Source organism: Galleria mellonella, unplaced genomic scaffold (genome assembly GCF_026898425.1).
Source record: "Galleria mellonella isolate WM207_F2 unplaced genomic scaffold, CSIRO_AGI_GalMel_v1 utg87, whole genome shotgun sequence".
Lineage (NCBI taxonomy): Eukaryota > Metazoa > Arthropoda > Insecta > Lepidoptera > Pyralidae > Galleria > Galleria mellonella.
The window spans coordinates 3,412,858-3,431,366 of NW_026442166.1; the positions used below are offsets into that span (position 1 = coordinate 3,412,858).

At 35.7% G+C, this 18,509-nt stretch overlaps 1 protein-coding gene across 1 annotated transcript; it reads right to left on the reverse strand.

Annotated features, from left to right (window-relative positions):
• LOC113513298 (serine protease inhibitor 77Ba-like) lies at window positions 1-1,360 on the reverse strand. Its single transcript, XM_026897292.3, has one exon. It carries the CDS (start codon window positions 1,312-1,314, stop codon window positions 100-102), a length of 1,215 nt encoding a protein of 404 aa, XP_026753093.1. The 5' UTR covers window positions 1,315-1,360; the 3' UTR covers window positions 1-99.
• Window positions 1,361-18,509: the final 17,149 nt, after the last annotated feature.

Consider the following 18,509-nt stretch of genomic DNA (forward strand, 5'->3'; position numbering starts at 1 on the left):
TACATCATACTCAAATTTTATTTTGTTATGTTAGAAAGATGTCGTATGCATTAGTTATAAATACAAAACAATGTTGCAAATTATTTTTTTTACACAAACTCAATAAACACTCGGCTTTGAGTAAGCCCCAATAAACAATGGCAATTGACTACGAGAATTCACGATTATAAACGCGAATGGTCGATTCGCAATGAATTCCTCATCCAAAGTTCTCCATCTTAACCCTGCTTCAGAAACCGCGGCTGCCTCGGTGCCTTCTTCAGTCACTTCAATGCTAGCTTTCTGTATGAAGTCTGAAACGTACAGAGGTTGATCCGATAGGTAGAAGAAGCTCGCTCTAGTACTGTCAAACATTGTCTTCAAACCCATATCGCTGAGTAGTTCTCTCAAATTGTCCAGATCTGATGTTATCTTGAATCTCGGTATCTCCACTGTCACTGTACGTGGCCCTTCCATTTCGAATTTCCTGAACACAGTGGCCAAACTGATTTTCTTTAAGTTGTATATAACAGAAGATAGCTGGGTTCCAACATCGGGCAGGAATATCAACATAGAAAAACCGCTATCTGTTCCATAAGGCAGTTCAAGTACTTTAGCGTTTACTTGTTCAATCGTAGTCACGTTAAATTTATCATTGACATACATCAGATTAACTTCACCCACTCGATTACCTATTTCATCGTAAAACGATGCAGTATCGGTATTAGTGGTTGCGAATGTTTTAGACCAGGTTCCTTTAAAATATAAAGCATCGATTAAAATAAGATTCAAACTGTCAAAGTCGTTGGGGGTCACTACATCATCTATGACTCCTTGTGTTACTTGATTCACATAATCATTAACAGCCGTCGCCGAAGTGATAGTCTCTTCGAAATCCTGCAAAGATATTTCACATAGTCCCGTTTTTGTGATGCTATTACTGAATGCGTCTTTTAACTCAAATTCTTTATCTATAATTATCATTGACGATCTTCCAATAGTGACATCACCGGAATCTAGTAAAGACTTGATAATTTTCCAATAGTTTTCATTGAAACACCTGTGTTTGTGAAGTCTAAGTACTTTTTGTATGTCCTCTAGCGTATCGTCCGTAGCTCCCAATGAAAGTTCCGAAATTAGCGTCCACTGCGACAACGTGGATGATATGAAATGGTTATCCTTCTCTTGAGCAATTCTTGTTGCTAAATTGATCGTGAAATCGTAGATGGGTCTTTTAATACGTATGCTAGATGACTCCATTGTACATTGCCCCAAAACTTTTGATTCTTTATATATAATTGTTGAAATCAATAAAATGTAAATAAATAATGTCATGTTGACTGGGTCTAATGAAATTAAACCAAATACTGAGTATTGGACAACGAAATTTTACATTGTTCTTATCGGTATGACCTGTGTCAGCGATAATGTCGAAACGTTGGTGGTTTGTGGTGATAATTTGAGAGAATGCCTAGAATTCGAGACCAAATAAGAGCTTTATAAATTTTGGTCTAAATGAATACTAGTTCGTCAATTTATTTATTTATACTTTTTCGTACACAAAAAATTACATTCATATAATTTATTTCAAATAAAGATGTACAACAGGTGAGCTTAACTCTGTAAAAGTTCTTTTCTAGCAAACCCTGAGTGGAAAGGAGCATTTAAATAATATAATAATTTAAAGGCAACAATATTTTCGCGTATTAAGCAGGCAACAATACATATATATATTCTTTATTGCACTTGTAAATTACATTGTTAATGCATTTATAAATATTGTGAGCAAGGATGGACTTATCTCTGACAGAGATCTCTTCCAGTCAACCCAATGCAGTTAGAAAACATGTTGTTAGCGGGCAGCTGAAGTGCTACAACTATTACGAGGTTTGTCCGGAAAGTACGTATAAAAGTTTTTTAAAAATTTTATTTTACAATTATTCAGGTAAATCAATTTTATCCCCTTCAAAGTACTCCCCCTGTGACATAATGCACTTGTGCCAACGCCGTTTCCACTGTGAGAAGGCTCCTTGAAAGTCCTCTGGTTGTAGGTTTCTCAGCTGCCCCGTCGTAGCTTTTTTTATCTCATTTATGTCCCCCAAATGCCGCCCCCGAAGTACCAATTTGGTTTTTGGGAACAAGAAGAAGTCACACGGGGCCAAATCCGGCGAATAGGGGGGGTGTTCGGTCACCGTAATGGAATTTTTACTCAAAAACTCACGGAACGATCTTGGCGCAAATTTTTTTCATTTGAAGTTCGTTTCTTAGAATTTCGTGGACCACGGTTTTGCCCAAATTAAGCTCTTCAGCCACCTGTCTGACCGTTAAACGACGGTCCCCATTAACACAAGTTCGAATTCTTTCCACGTTTTCGTCGGAATGTGAAGTGGAAGGACGTCCTGAACGTGGGTCATCTTGAACGCTTTCTCGGCCCTCTCTGAATCTTTTTAGCCACTTGTGGACGGTTGGTTCCTTCACAGCATCATCCCCATAAACTGTTCTGAGATCGGCAAAAATTTCACGGCCATTCTTGCCGAGTTTCGAGAGAAACTTGATTACGACGCGCTGCTCTTCAACGGAAGCGGGCTCCATGCCGACGGGGTTTCGTTAAGAGGTAACTTCACAGATGGCGTGACAAGCCAGTTCGCACCGCACGGCGGTCAGACCAGAACTGAAGCATTGTTAGGGACATAAGGAAGGGGTCCTGCGCTTACCTGGCCTCCCCACTCCTCTTTCTCGCATTCCAGAACACTTTTATACGAACTTTCCGGACAGACCTCGTAATATTTAGTATAGGTTTAGGAGAAAATATATGTGTACAGGTAAATGGTCTTATTTGAGCTTTGACAATTAAAATTATACTGGATTAAATTTATATTGGATATATAAACAGATTGTAATATTATATTCACAAATTTTATTCTCAAACTTGAAACCAAAACCAGAAGGAGACTTTGTACAAAAGTCGTTTACTTAGGTACCTCTGTCCCATCCGTGTTTCAACTGTAAAGCAGTTGTGTTTGCATGGCTGTGTTTCGGTTTGAAAGGTGGGATATGGAGTGAATTTACTGGGTACAGAGGAATAACACCTGAGTCCTCAGGAATGGCAACGCATGGGGGGTATCATGGGCGAAACGGTATAGATAGATAGATAGATAGATAATTTTATTTGCATTACTTACAGCACACAAATTACAACATACATACACAAAAAACAAAGCGAGATAATACTCTGTTATGTCCATGGTACTGCTCATGCGTATAGGCGACGGTTACCCCTTTCCACCAGGTAGGCCGTCAGCTTGTTTGCCATTCTAAGTTGTATAAAAAAAAATATTTAGAAAAATTACAAATAAAGTGGTTTTTTTTAAGTTCACGTTTGTTCGAGTTATTTCTAATAATTGTTATATTATATACATTAGTGGCAATGGGTTGGTCACATAGCTCGAAGAACCGACAACCGATGAGGAAGAAAGGTTCTTGAGTGGCGATCCCGTACGGGCAAACGCAGTGTACGACCCTCCCAGTATATGGAGTGACGACCTCAAATGCATTGCAGGGAGCCAGTGGATTCAGGTGGCTCAGGATCGTTCCTTATGGCGGTCTATGGCGAAGGCCTATATATATATATATATAATAATAGCTATATAAGACCAGGCGTTGGTGTTGAGCGTAATTATGTGGAACTTATTACTTTTAGGGTTCCGTACCTCCAAGGAAAAAAACGGAACCCTTACAGGATCATTTCGTTGTCTGTCCGTCCGTCTGTCAAGACTCTTTTTCTTAGGAACGCGTGGAGGTATCAAGTTGAAAGTAATCTGCAATCTCTTAAAGCAGTGAAAGAGTCAAGCTTCTAAATCGATGCAATCAAAAGATACGGCCGTTTACGTTCCATTTATATCGCATATTCTGACATTCGCAATGGGAATTAAAACCTATAGGGTACTTTCCGTTGATTTAGTATCATGAAATTTGGCAAAAAATAATATCATATAGCATAAGTAAAGGAAAAAAATCTGAAAACCGTAAATTTGTTAACTAATTTATAAAAAACAAAAATTAACTTGATGATTTTTTACGGAACCTTCGTTACACGAGTTCGACTCGCACTTGACCAGCTTTTTTATCTAGCTTCACAATTAATATACTGCAATAAGGTATTTATTTTTTTCATACACTCTGATGTTCATTGACCTAGAACGTCGATAGATAAATGCGTACGTATATGACAAGACTCTTGCGGTTTTAAGTTGCAAATTACTTCCTAACAATAAGTCAACAATTATTGTTTATAAAAAGTTTTTGAAATTTTTTATCTTTTTTCAAAGTGCTTGCTCCTTAACAATAATTCGATTCAGCGACTTCCCAAAAAAGTAGATTTTTTAATCGTCTGAGTTGTTTTTTATTATTTTTGTATTACACGATTACGTCACTTTTGCAATCAAGGTTTTACTCCAGCGCTGATTGTCAATGTACGTGTTGGTTTTGTCTGCAGAGCAAAAAACAGCTAGTAAAATCTACAAGTGGATTTTGTAAATCTCAAATTATTAAAATTTTGCGTTCTAAATTCAAAAAGCTATTTAAACATTGCGGAGTAAAATGTACATGTTTTCACAATTTTGTCAGTATTTTCTGCTTTATTTTTTTGTTTTACCAATCTCAATATATTGTGGTTGTTATTTTAAAAATAGGACAATGCCCGTACTAACGGTATACGCCGGCGGGGCACCAGTAAGTTAGCAACAGTTATCCCATCGTGATGAATACACGTGGAATTCAGCACGATGGTCTCCAGGAGGGGAGACCTATGACCAGAGACATAGGACCACCTCCACGTGGAGGTGGTCCTATGTCTCTGGGAGGAGAAGTGGGTTAGTAATGGGGATTAGTAACCCCCCTAACTAGTAATATAATTATTCAGTTTGATCTCCACGCGATTTCTCTTGGAAACCATCCTGATTGATTTATTGTTAAATTCATCACGATGGGTCTACTAACCTGTTTCATTATCACCTATTATCCCTCACTGGTACTATTCCATTACCATCCATTATAAAATAAAAAAAAAAAAAAACCTATGTCTCTGTTTGCCCAATGGTTGACTGCTAGAGAACACTATCCGGTGTTAAGTCCGTTAAATGTAAGTACATTTTTTTTTTATATACAACTTAGAATGGCAAACAAGCTGACGGCCCACCTGATGGAAAGTGGTAACCGTCGCCTATAGACATGAGCAGTACTATGGACATAACACAATATACTGTTTCGTCCATGATACCTTCCATGCGTTGCCATTCCTGAGGACTCAGGTGTTATTCCTCTGTACCCAGTAAATTCACGCCATATACCACCCTTCAAACCGAAACACAGCCATGCAAACACAACTGCTTCACGGTTGACACACGAATGGGATAGAGGTACCCAAGCAATCGACTTTTGTACAAAGTCATACAATTAAACTGTATAATAAAGTTAAACTGTAAAATAAATAAGAAATAAATATAATATTTATAATAATAGACTTGATTTATCTATTAATTAAAAAAATACTCTTGTTCTAATATGTATTTGTACAAATGTATAATTGTAAAATCCACTTTATCGAAAAAAAAAGAAAGTTGTATTTCTTATCCGTTCTTTTCAGTTTGTTGTGTCAACCGCTAACTGTCCACTGCTGAACGTAGCCTCCCCCATTAAGGAGGTTTGTTAGTATTTGCTACGCTTGGCAGGTGGGTTGGCGACCGCAGTTTGTCTTTTTTGATGTTTAAAAAGAGACGCTGCTGCCCATCCCTCCACCATACGAGTTCCTTAGTCAACTCTTGCGGCACCCACGGGAAATGAAGGGGTTATTCTATGCCGGGACCCAGACGGCTATCTTCTCAGCTTATAATTAAGTTTACTTGAACAAAACCTCTCTTTTATCACTGATGTGTGTAATTTTATCTTAACAAAGATCCAAGGCTCCTGATGTCACCTTCATGCTTGCTAATTATATCGGCAAATATTTCATCTATCAATGCACAACGACCAATTCCTCTTCCGTAAAAATATATTTGGATAGTAACCCAGTGAATATATATATATATATATATATATATATATATATATATATATATATATATATATATATATATATATATATATATATATATATATATATATATATATATATATATATATATTCATATTCCCATTATTTATGAAAAATTGATATTAGGGAAATTAATAAGTGCATTGGAAGCCAAAACAATAACTTTTAAGAAACTTTGTCTATCTGTCTGTCTGTATGTCTGTTTCGGTAGCGTTCCTCTTAATATATCTCAAAAGATCTATCTGCGGTTGCCAACCCGCCTGCCAAGCGTGACAACTACTGTCAAAACCCCACAATAGTAAACACTGTAAAGAAACGGCATTTTCTTCTAGTTCTTTATGGAAGTCTATGGTGGAGGCTTGTCCAGCAGTGGACGAATAATGATGATGATGATGTCTGTTCCGGTATCATGTAAAATATACTTTTTTTTTTAAACCTTAAATTTAGATCCATAGTAACTGTAAAAGATTTAACTAAAAAACTGGTAAGTTTCATTTCGATACACTATCTAGCAGTGGTCTATATCATTGTTTTTTTTTACGTCTGAAATCCACACGTACAATGTTGCGGGCAAACAACTAGTTTATAAATGAATTAAAAATAAAATATTAAAAATGCTGATAGGTTATGTTCAGCAGCTACGCTTTCGAGCTTGAAATTTAGAACCGATTTTGATAATCTAGTGTCTACTCTCAAGTCTAAACACGTGTTCTAAATTTAAATGTACATACATTTGCTCGTATTTTACACGTTCTGGCTGTGATGACCTTAATGTATTTCATATGTCGACGCTATTAAGGAATTTTTATTGTGTCTACCGAACAGTTGACGACAAAATTTTTTTTAATTATCCAATTTGGTGTAGTGTTTTATAATTTTAACTAAGAGAGGGCGAGGGATGGACATCAGCGTCCCTCTTAAAACATCTCCAAAGCGGTTGCCAACCCGCCTGCCGAGCGTGGCAACTACTGGCAAAACTCCCCTTATGGAGAATATCTGTGCCTCTAGTGAGAAAGGTTCAATTCAAAATGGTCACTTTTCAGGAGAGCCAAAAAACTATTTTAAATAAAGAAAAAAAATTCTGCTGCTTTTATTATTTGCTAATTGAACACGTCAATGATTGCATTTATAGTAATTTTTTCTCCTCTTTCTTATGAAATTGTCGGTTTTTGTGTAAAACCTATAGTTTTAAAAATAATTCTATTATACCTAATCACACTTAACAAAAATATTAAAATTATGATGTGAAAATAGTTTTAAGTTGAATTAAAACTATTTTATTGAAGTATTGAAGAAAAACAATGTTGTGTATTTTACGCTATAAAAAATAATCGCTATTAAATAGTGTAAAAGGGTTCAAATCGAACTGATTCATTTTACAAAAATAATTTTTGTAAAATATTGTAGTTTTATTTCTAATTATGACTTTTTACCACAAATATTTTGTTAATTGTAGCCTTTTACATGTTTACTATCTCTATTGTTTTTAAAGATATCGTTACGATTCTTATACCATTCGAAAGAGAAAAATTTGCTTATTTAAAGTAGCCTAAAAAAGAAAAAGGCTATAACTTGAGTTATACCCTTTCTCACTAGAGGCACAGATATGTCCAGCACTGGACAGTTACTAAATTTACAATAATTTTGACTTAAATATATCTATTAAAAAATTAGCTTACATTGACCCTTATAAAAAAGATCTCGATGTGTTATCAAACTGAAATTTCATTTTAGAGATACATTTACAGTAATGGCGCCCAAAATCGACCTAAGTGTAGATAGCGGGGGGGGGGGGAGGGATCGTTAGTAATGGGCAGGTTAGTCTCCATCGCTATCAATATACTCTATCAGGTCGACCTTCAAGCGGTTCTCCCTGGAAACCATCGTGACTAATTTATCGTTGAATTTGTCACAATGTGTTACTGACCTGTTTTTTCATTCTCACCAATCATCCCTCACTGGTGTCCCGCCAGTGTATACCAATAGTGCAGGTGGGGTCATTATTCCTTTTGTCAAAAAAACCAATGTAGATTTGTGGCGCTAGATGGAACTTTGGGCCCATGACTCACGAGGGTCGCTTATCTAACTTCGTGGTAATTGTTAATCATTACTCAGATAGGTGAGAATCGATAGCGTGTTAGAAAATGATTAGGCAACAATGCATAAAGTCTTAATACACTTCTACCGCGAAGCTATAGCTATGAATCAAGAGTATTTTTTTTTATGCAACTTAGAACGGCGAACAAGCTGCCGGCCCACCAGATGGAAAGTGGTAACCGTCATCAAGCGATAAACCAAGTACTATTAGTATAGTTGAGTACAATATAGTATATCTTATATATTGACATACTATATATTACTTCCACATATATATATATATATATATATATATATATATATATATATATATATATATATATATATATATATAATTTCAGCCCTTAACTGTCCACTGCTGAACATAAGCCTTCCCCAGACGTGGAGTTCCCCAGTAGTTGCCATGCTTGGTGGGCGGGCTGGCAACCGCAGTTAGACTTTTAGCGATGTTTCAATATGGGCAATGCTGCCCATTCCTCCCGCTCCCTCTTACGACACTCACGGAAAAGGAAGGGGTGCTCCTTTCTATGCTGGGATCACACGGGGCTGTATAAGTATATTTGTTATTAATATATATTTGTTAAATTTTAGTATATATGTATATTAATTATTACTGGTACCGCATTCGAGTATTCTGACACTTCCGTATAGTTGACTGGGAGAGAATGCTTTTAGCGTTAAGTCCGCCATGTACACATATTTGTACTAATGAATAAATAAACATTTATTTATTTATTTATTACATCCACTGGGTGAGCCTTACAGTCTTCCAATACACCCACCCAGGAAAACATGAATACAACAACATATAAAAAAAGGAATATTACACATATACAACAAGAATAATATAAAAAGACTTAAACAAAAACGTCTGAACACAAATACTCTGTGGTCACCCGACGAAACTGCAGCAAGTTGGAGGCAAATACATCCAATTGCGGATACTGGCTCAAAATATCATTGAGTAGTTTCAATGCAAGATTTAGTGATAAGTAGGTTGATTGTGTGTCACTATTCTTTGACCTATCTCTTATATTAATAATTCAATTTGATATGATAACGAAATTTGTATTTTAAGAACTATTCTTTACTAACATTCGTTTAATAACTCTCACAGGGCTAACTAATTTGCTTTTTCATTCTCACCTATCATCCCTCACTGGCGCCCCACCAGCGCAGGCAGGATTGCCATTCCATTTTTATCCATTAAAAAAAAAAAAAAACTCGCGCATATTCTTATAAACTCTATTTCAGTTCTTTCACCGTCCAACCTATCCGTCTCTAAAACTTCTTGCCTCTTTTAGATCAACAGACGAGGCGAGTTACCACTTACCTTCAGGTGGTTCGTCAGCTTGTTCGCCATTCTAAGTCGAAAAGATTAAAAAAAAAAAAAATCAGCGCAATCAAATCAAAATTCGACAGTCAATTAAAATATCTACTTGTATCTCACAAATTTGTCTCGATGTTTAACTACGTGTTGCTTACCTTGATTTGTTTGGTATTTATTTATTTTATACTTTATTGCACCAAGTAAAAAAATAATAAGTACAGTAAATACAGCACACATACTTCGAAACAGTATACTCTGTTATGTCCATGGTACTGCTCATGTCTCTAGGCGACGGTTACCACTTTCCATCAGGTGGGCCGTCAGCTTGTTTGCCATTCTAAGTTCTATAAAAAAAAAAAAAAAAAATACATTCGGAGAGAATAACGGAGGAAAATGAGGAGAGAACATAGAAAAAGAATACTAAAGGGAGAGATAGTATACTGACAGGGTATATTGTTAGCAATGTAACTGGTGGTCCGCATTACTAACGATATCAATCCTCCCTCCCATAGATTATCATAAGGAATGCTTCTGAGCTACCTGCATTCACTGACTTCCTACGACGCATTTGAGGTCGTCACTCCAGTCTAGTTTCGTCCTTCATTGCGTTTGCCTGTACGAGGTCGCCACTCAAGAACCTTTCTTCTTAGAAAACATAGAAACATAATTTTTTAAATGCAATTCTAGCTGTAATATTTGTTTATTAATTTGGAACCCTATTATTAGGAGCACGACACACGCTTGACAGGTTTTTTCACTTAATACACTGAACTGATAAGATATCGCTTGTTTGATAAAACTTGGCCGAAATTGCAAACAGTAGGTATTGACCTTGTAAGTACGTGAATGAGCTATTATGATAACATATATAAATATACATTCATAGTAATTCGTTACGCTTGTCCTATAATGGAGTGTGAACAATTGAAAATCAATTGTCCATTACTGCAGAATGAATGATTTACACGACTGCCCAAAAAAGGAGCGTAATGTTTTCAGAGTTCGCGTCATTAGTATATAAGTTTCTTTACTCCACCATAACCTCTAAATGCCTGAACAAATTTGGATGTATATGGTATTGTTAAAATCCTTACATCATGCTAAGTGATACTGGCTATAGATTTTACGAAATAATTCAATATGGCGGCTGCATGGCGCCATTTTTAAATGTGTATTGTTTTTTGGATTTAGCCGATCTTCATCGCAGTGGTAACGAAGTGTGTTTGGTAATTGACTAATATTCATCAGAGGCATACTTTGTACAAAGGTGATCTGTATGGATACCTCTTAAGAAAGTTTCTTGAGTGGCGACTACGTACGGGTAAACGCAGTGTAGGACGACCCCCCACTAGATAGAGTGACGACCTGAAATGCGTTGCAGGGAGTCTAGTTTTCAATTCTAGTTGAATTCGTCAGAATGAACTAACTGACCTGCTTTCATCCTCATCAGTCATCTATCACTGGTGTCCTGCCAGTGTATATTGATAGCGCAGAGGGGTTTTTTTTTTGATGGGTGAAAATGGTATGATAACTCCGCCTGCGCTAACGGGATACGCTGGCGGAGCACCAGTGAAGGGTGATAGATGACAATGAAAACAGGTCAGTTAGCCCATCATGATGAATTCATCAGGAATTAACCATGATAGTTTCCAGGGGGAACCGCGAGGAGGTCGACCTGGTTGGGCATATTGCTAGCAATGGGATTCTCAGTTTCCATTACTAACAATCCCTTTCCCCCCGCGCAGAGGGGGTTACCATACCATTATCACCCATTAAAAAAAAACTGCGTCATCCCTGGGGATACCATTCTATTTTACCCTATTAAAAAAAATAGTTCGCTCCAGTATCTTTCTGTAGTACCGGAGCTCTCGATCGGATGAATCATTCCAAGTTTATTTTTTATCAAAAGACTTGTTTATTCCGGAAGATATTATTTATAACATAGCCATATTATTTATTACATAATTACATTATTTATTAACGATCAATTAATTGTGTTGTGGGTCTTTATATCCTTTTTTTCTCTTATACAACTTAGAATGGCCAACAAATTAACGGCCCACCTGATGTAAAGTGGTAACCGTCGCCTATAAACATGAGCAGTACCATGGACATAACACAATATATTGTTTCGCCCATGATACCCCCCATGCGTTGCCATTCCTGAGGACTCAGGTGTTATTCCTCTGTACCCGGTAAATTCACGCCATATCCTACCCTTCAAACCGAAACACAGCCATGCAAACACAACTGCTTCACGGTTGAAACACGAATGGAACAGAGGTGCCCAAGCAAACGACTTTTGTACAAAATCTTCCTCTGGTATGGACAAATGGGTCTTTATATACATTTTATTACCATTTAATTACAGAAATCATTTAATTACTATGTGGTCTCGATATAGAATGGGCCACCCCTTCTGTTCCCATGGGTGACATTTAAAATTATATTTCACTATATAATTTTAAATGTTATGTTTTATATACTGTTAAATAATACATATACTTTATTTATATTTGTTCCGTATATTGTATTATATTGGGTTGACTGGAAGAGATCTCTGTCAGAGATAAGTCCACCCTTGCTCACAATATTTATAAATGCATTAACATTGTAATTTACAAGTGCAATAAAGAATATATATATTGTATGCTTATATAGCTAGAGATACTATTTATTGTATTGTATTGTAAAATCTTTATTGTATATAACTCAGATTAAACACTGGTAAATGATTTAATATACAATGGCGGACTTATCCCATAAAGGGATCTCTTACAGTCAACCTTTGAGAAGCTGAAAGAAAACTGTAGAATGTGTAAGGGTAATAACCGTAGGTACAATTAAAGATAAACTAAATAATACCCAGTAAAAAATTGAACATATAATACAATAAAAACATATACCTACATATGTAAATAATAAAAGTACATGAATAATAATAGAAAATTAATACATAAAAAATAACACACATAAATACATATATATACATACATACATACACACACACACACATATATATATATATATATATATATATATATATATATATATATATATATATATATATATATATACATACATACATATATACATAACAAATACATATATTCACAATTGGCTCAATTTAATTGTTGTAATACCTTAATTTGAACTATGATCCACAATAAAGACATTTGTATTTGTATTTGTGTCGTATGAGGTGACTGAGGGACCTTAATCGGTCGAAGGATGAGCAGCGGCGTCTCTTTTAAAACATCACCAGAAGCCTTACAACGGTTGCCAACCTACCTGCTAAGCATTGCAAGTACTGGAAAAACTCTCCTTATGGGGGAGACCTAATATTTAATATGCTCATGTGGTCCCTGCATAAAATAGGCTACCCCTTCCTTTCCCATGGGTGTAAGAGGAAGACTAAGGAAGGGCGAAGGATAGGCGGCAGCGTCCCTCTCAAAACATTTCCAAAGCCTAATTTCAGTTGCCAATCTACCTGCCAAGCATGGCAACTATAGGCAAAATCCTTTCCTTATGGGGGAGATCTATATGATGATGTTGATGCAAAATTATAGATGTAACAAGTATGTAAGCTTCATAAAAAAGCGACTCTAATCCGCATATATAAACGACGTGTTGTTTTTTTTAAATTTTGCGTTCTAGTTATTGATTAAATATAGACACTGGGGGAAGGGGATTGTTAGTAAAAGGTAATTAACAGCCCATTACTAGTAGTATACCCTATCAGGTCGACCACGCAGTTTCACTTGGAAACCATCGTGGTTAGTTATGGTTGAATTCGTCACGATGGGCTATCTGGTCTGATTTTATCCTCACCTATCATTTCTTACTGGTGCTTCGCCAGCGTTTGCTAATAGCGCAACATAACATAGGGTATACATTTTATTTTTATCTATTAAAAAAAATATAGACATCAAGCAGTGTTTTGCTTCGCAAAGAAAAATGGTACTTCAATTGCCACAAAATTAAAATATGGCCAACACCATTGACGTATTTAGGATTATTTTATAGGATTGGCCTTGGCCCTCCTCTTCCTTAATCCTATAAAAAGCTCTTAGTTATATATTTTTTTAAGCTTCTTTAGGATTTTGAGGTAGACACCGGATAATTCTGGTATGAGCATGGTCCACGCGGCCCTAGCTAAAGCATTTGAACAACACGGAAGTAAAATTTATTTATTTTAAAAATAATTATGAAAAACAGTTCAGAATCGGCGACATAATCGAGTAGCATGGCCGCAAAAAATTACGTCCTACTAATTTACAATCCGTAACGTTCACGAACTGGTTCGATTTGTATTCTAATGTAATTAGAATACATTGGAATATAAATCGATGTGTATGTTCGAGATATTTCTAAACCACACATGTTTATTTGTAAATTGCGTATTTCAGTCCTCGTTTCTAATATTGGTGTATTATGTAGGGAGGCTCTGGTTCCTTAAAAAATACATACTTATTTACATGTCTTCGCGAAGCTTTGCCTGCAATCTGGGTTGAGCACGGCTCATTCGACCCTCTCTATTACGCCTATGGTTTCTAATCAGAACCATTTACCTATCTGGAGAGAGATTGTTAGTAATGGGTATTTGAAGCCAATAGCGGGGCACCATTGAGGGATGAATGGTGAGGATGGAAAGGCAGGTCAGTTAGCCTATCCTGACAAATTCAGCAATGAACCAATCATGATGGTTTCCAGGGGGAACAGCGAGGAGATCGACCTGATAGAGTATATTGCTAGTAATAGGGTTGCTAATACCCATTACTAGGGGGGAAAGGGATTGTTAGCAATGGAGTTTGACAGCCCCATTGCTAGCAATATGCCCTATTAGGTCGTCCTCCACGTGGTTTCCCCTGGAAACCATCGTGAAGAATTCTTGTTGAATTCGTCACGATGGGCTAACTGACCTGCTTCATCTTCACCTATCATCCTTCACTGGTGCCCCGCCGGTGTATACCGATAGCGCGGGTGGAGTTACCATTCCGTTATCACCCACAAAAAAAAATCTCCATTACTAATAATCCCTTCCCCCCTCGTCCACCGATTTGGAAAATTCTTTTTTTGCCTGAAATATAATATGTACTTACAGATTGGTCCTCTAAGTCATAGAAATTTTATCAAAATCGGTTCAATAGTTTAGAACATCTACTACTATTGAACCGATTAACTTAACCGACTACAGATATTAGACTAAAATATCTGGTTTAGTCACAATTAAAGTTGGTTATTTTGTGAAACACAATATTTAATTATTATACATTACATATATAATTATTAAAAGACATCATCATATTGCAATATGTTTTGTAATGCATTTTATTTATTCATTTAGGTTTACCAACAATTGTTTCCACAAAATAATGTAAATATATATACAATTATGGAGCTTAGAACTAAGTGTAACAATTTTTTATAGGCAAACACAGCATATATTGATACATGTATAACAATAAGTACAGAGAAATATATATATATATATATATATATATATATATATATATATATATATATATATATATATATATATATATATAGCTTACATCTATTATTAAATACTTAACAACTAACAACTAAAGCCACCATATATCCATAAGCAGATCCAGCAGCACGACTCATTTTATATATTTATAGATATTTCGTACAAAAACAATTGGAGTATCAAAATTAATCGATCGATTTTAAGTAATTATATTTAGAATATCGTTAAGGCAGCAGTTGTCGTATGTCTTTGTTGTAAAGGAGAGATAAAAAAATATTACCTTTTCAAATATGGCGTAAAAATATATAGAAAATTATATCGGAAATTTGGCTTTTTTAACCTCAACCATCAACCTCGGATTATACAAATATATTATATTTATTTTTATATATATATTATTATACTAACGGCCCGTCCTGGCTTCGCACGGATGGACATTTTTACAACATTTTCAACAGTTGTTATTGTGACATAACGATAATAGGCGACGGTTACTACTTTCCATCAGGGGGGCCGTCAGCTTGTTTGCCATTCTAAGTTGTAAAAAAAAATAGTATCGCGAAGTTTTTTGTAGTTATTGATATTTTCTTCAATATTGTAGAACATACTTTTGTTCTCGCATCAATAGTTTCCGCAGCGCACGCGACGAAAGATATTTTATAGCATTTTTTTTACACCTTGAGATACGTTACTAAAGCTTTAGTAAAGATCCCTAATCTTTTCCAGTAATAAATATAGCCTATGTTGCTCAGGGAATGAATGTAGCTTTCTAACGGTGAAAGAATTTTTCAAAACGGCAAACTAGTTTTTGAGTTTATTCATTACAAACATACATACACACCAAAATACAAATCTTTCCTTTTTATAATATTAGTGTAGATTATTTATTCTTGTAGCAGTTTTTTTGTTAGCGAGACATGCAATGTCTAGGGCTCCAATATTGTTAATCCGGCCCTGATCAGCATAACAATTGCAAACTATTCGAGTATAATACATAAACCATTCAGACGTGACTCGAAACTGATAGATGAGTACATAAGTACAGACGTATTATCTTTTCTATACGGATTTATCTTACGGACATGGATTTAGATCAAGTGAGCGACTGTGAACGAATTCTAGTAATTTCTCTAGTATTTTATCTAGTGTATGATAATAGTGATTTTCCGTTATTTGTAAATAGCTAGCTAGTTATTACTTGCGACTTCGCCCGCGGGATAAAAAGTAGTAAATAGCTAGTTAGTTATTACTTGCGACTTCACTCGCGGGATAAAAAGTAATAAATAGCTAGTTACTTATTACTTGCGATTTCACCCGCGGGATAAAAAGTAATAAATAGCTAGTTAGTTATTATTTGCGACTTCGCCCACGGGATAAAAAATAATAAATAGCTAGCTAGTTATTACTTGCGACTTCGCCTGCGGGATATTTTTTAATGGGTGATAATGGAATGGTAACCTTACCCGCGCTGACGGTATACACCGGCGGGTCACCAGTGAAGGATGATAGGTGAGGATGAAGCAAGTCAGTTAGCCCATCGTGACGAATTCGACAAGAATTGTTCACAATGGTTTCCAGGGGGAACTACGTGGAGATTGACCTAATAGGGTATATTGCTAGCAATGGAGCTGTCAAACTCCATTGCTAACAATCCCTTTCCCCCCGGTCGCAGTCTGTTGATATAACTATAAGACCTCGAAGGATTCGTTAAATATAGCGATGTGCGACTTAATTAATTCGATTACTATTTATTCGAGTGAGCAATTCATTCGGATTACTCGAATAGTTTTCAACGTATTAACGTATAAATAAACTATTAATTAAAATATTATTATAATTTCATAGTGATGGACTCGCGAGACTTGTTACTTAACTTTTTTATTTGCATATCCGTATTTAGGTCGTAAGTGTGGCCAGAAACCTAACCGCAAAACTAAGTTTATTTTTAAAGATTTTTGATAATTTCCCCAAAAACGGAGCTAGTTATAAACGTCGTGTTATTTTTCCTGCAATACTGGCATGTAGCCTTAATAATGTTAGATATTTCGTTTTACAAAATTCGGAGATAAGGAGAAGGGAGAGGATTGTTTTTTCTTACATTTTCGATGATACCTAAAAAAATTATATAGTATAAGAATAAATAAAAAATCTGTTTTATAATCCACAAATGAAGCCCTTTCACGTGACATTATACTCGAACTAGTAGATTAATTTTGAAATTTTAAGTACCCGTTTTGGATCCACTATGCAAAGACAAATATTTAAAAAAATCCTTTATTTCCATTGCAATATGTAAAACTGTTTCAAATTGCAAATCGATAGCATTAGTAGCTGCTATATATATATATATATATATATATATATATATATATATATATTGCTGTGATGAACGGACGGATGGCCAAAGTCACATCGTAAGGGTTCCTTTGTACCTTTTTAGTACGGAACCCTATTAAGAATACTTATATATGTAACATTAGGAAATAACATTCTATACATTATAACATGTTCCACGGAACGTGTCTTAGGTTATATTACCATATCACAATACGATAAAAAAAAAATTCGAATCCCTCTTTGTCTATGGTCGATGTTTTTTTTTAATAATGGATAATGGAATGGTGACTTTGCCTGCATTAACGATGTACTCGTATGCTGACGGAGTACCAGTGAGAAATGATTGTTGAGAATGAAAAGGCAAGTCAGTTAGTCCATCGTGATGAAATCATCTGGAATTATAGAGGATGGTTTCCTGGGGGAATAGTAAGGAGGTCGACCTGATAAATGTATATTGTAAGGCATTAAGATAAACGCAGTTTAGGACGACCCCCACTAGATGGAGTGACGACCTGAAATGCATTGCAGGGAGTCAGTGGATGCAGGTGGCTAAGGACCGTTCTTTATGGCAGTGTATGGGGGAGGCTTATGTCCAGCAGTGGACGGATAATGGCTGAAATGATGAAGGCATTATTCTGTTAGCCATGTGGTCCTGGCATAGAATGGGCCACCCCTTCCCTCCCCTGAGTATCGTAAGAGGCGACTAATGGAACTTGATGGTTAAGGGAAAGGCAGCAGCATCCTTCTTAAAATGTCACTAAAATCTAACTGCGGTTGCCAATCCGCCTGCCAAACTTGGCAACTACCGGTAAACACCTCCAAGGGAGAGGCTTATATTCAGCAGTGGACAGGTAACGGTTGATATGATGATGTTGATTATTATTTATTTATTTAACTCTTTATTGCACCTTAAACAAAAATATACAATGACAAGTGAAGAATTACAAAAATATACAATGACAACTTAATACTACTTGGTCTATGTTAATAATTGTAACTGTTTAATGCAAATAAACTCATTTCACATCATCCATGCATCCATTCATCCTCCATCCATACTAAACTTTCGAATTTATTTATTTATTTAACTCTTTATTGCACCATAAACAAAAATATATAATGACAAGTGAAGAATTACAAAAATATACAATGACAAGTGAAGAATTACAAAAATATACAAT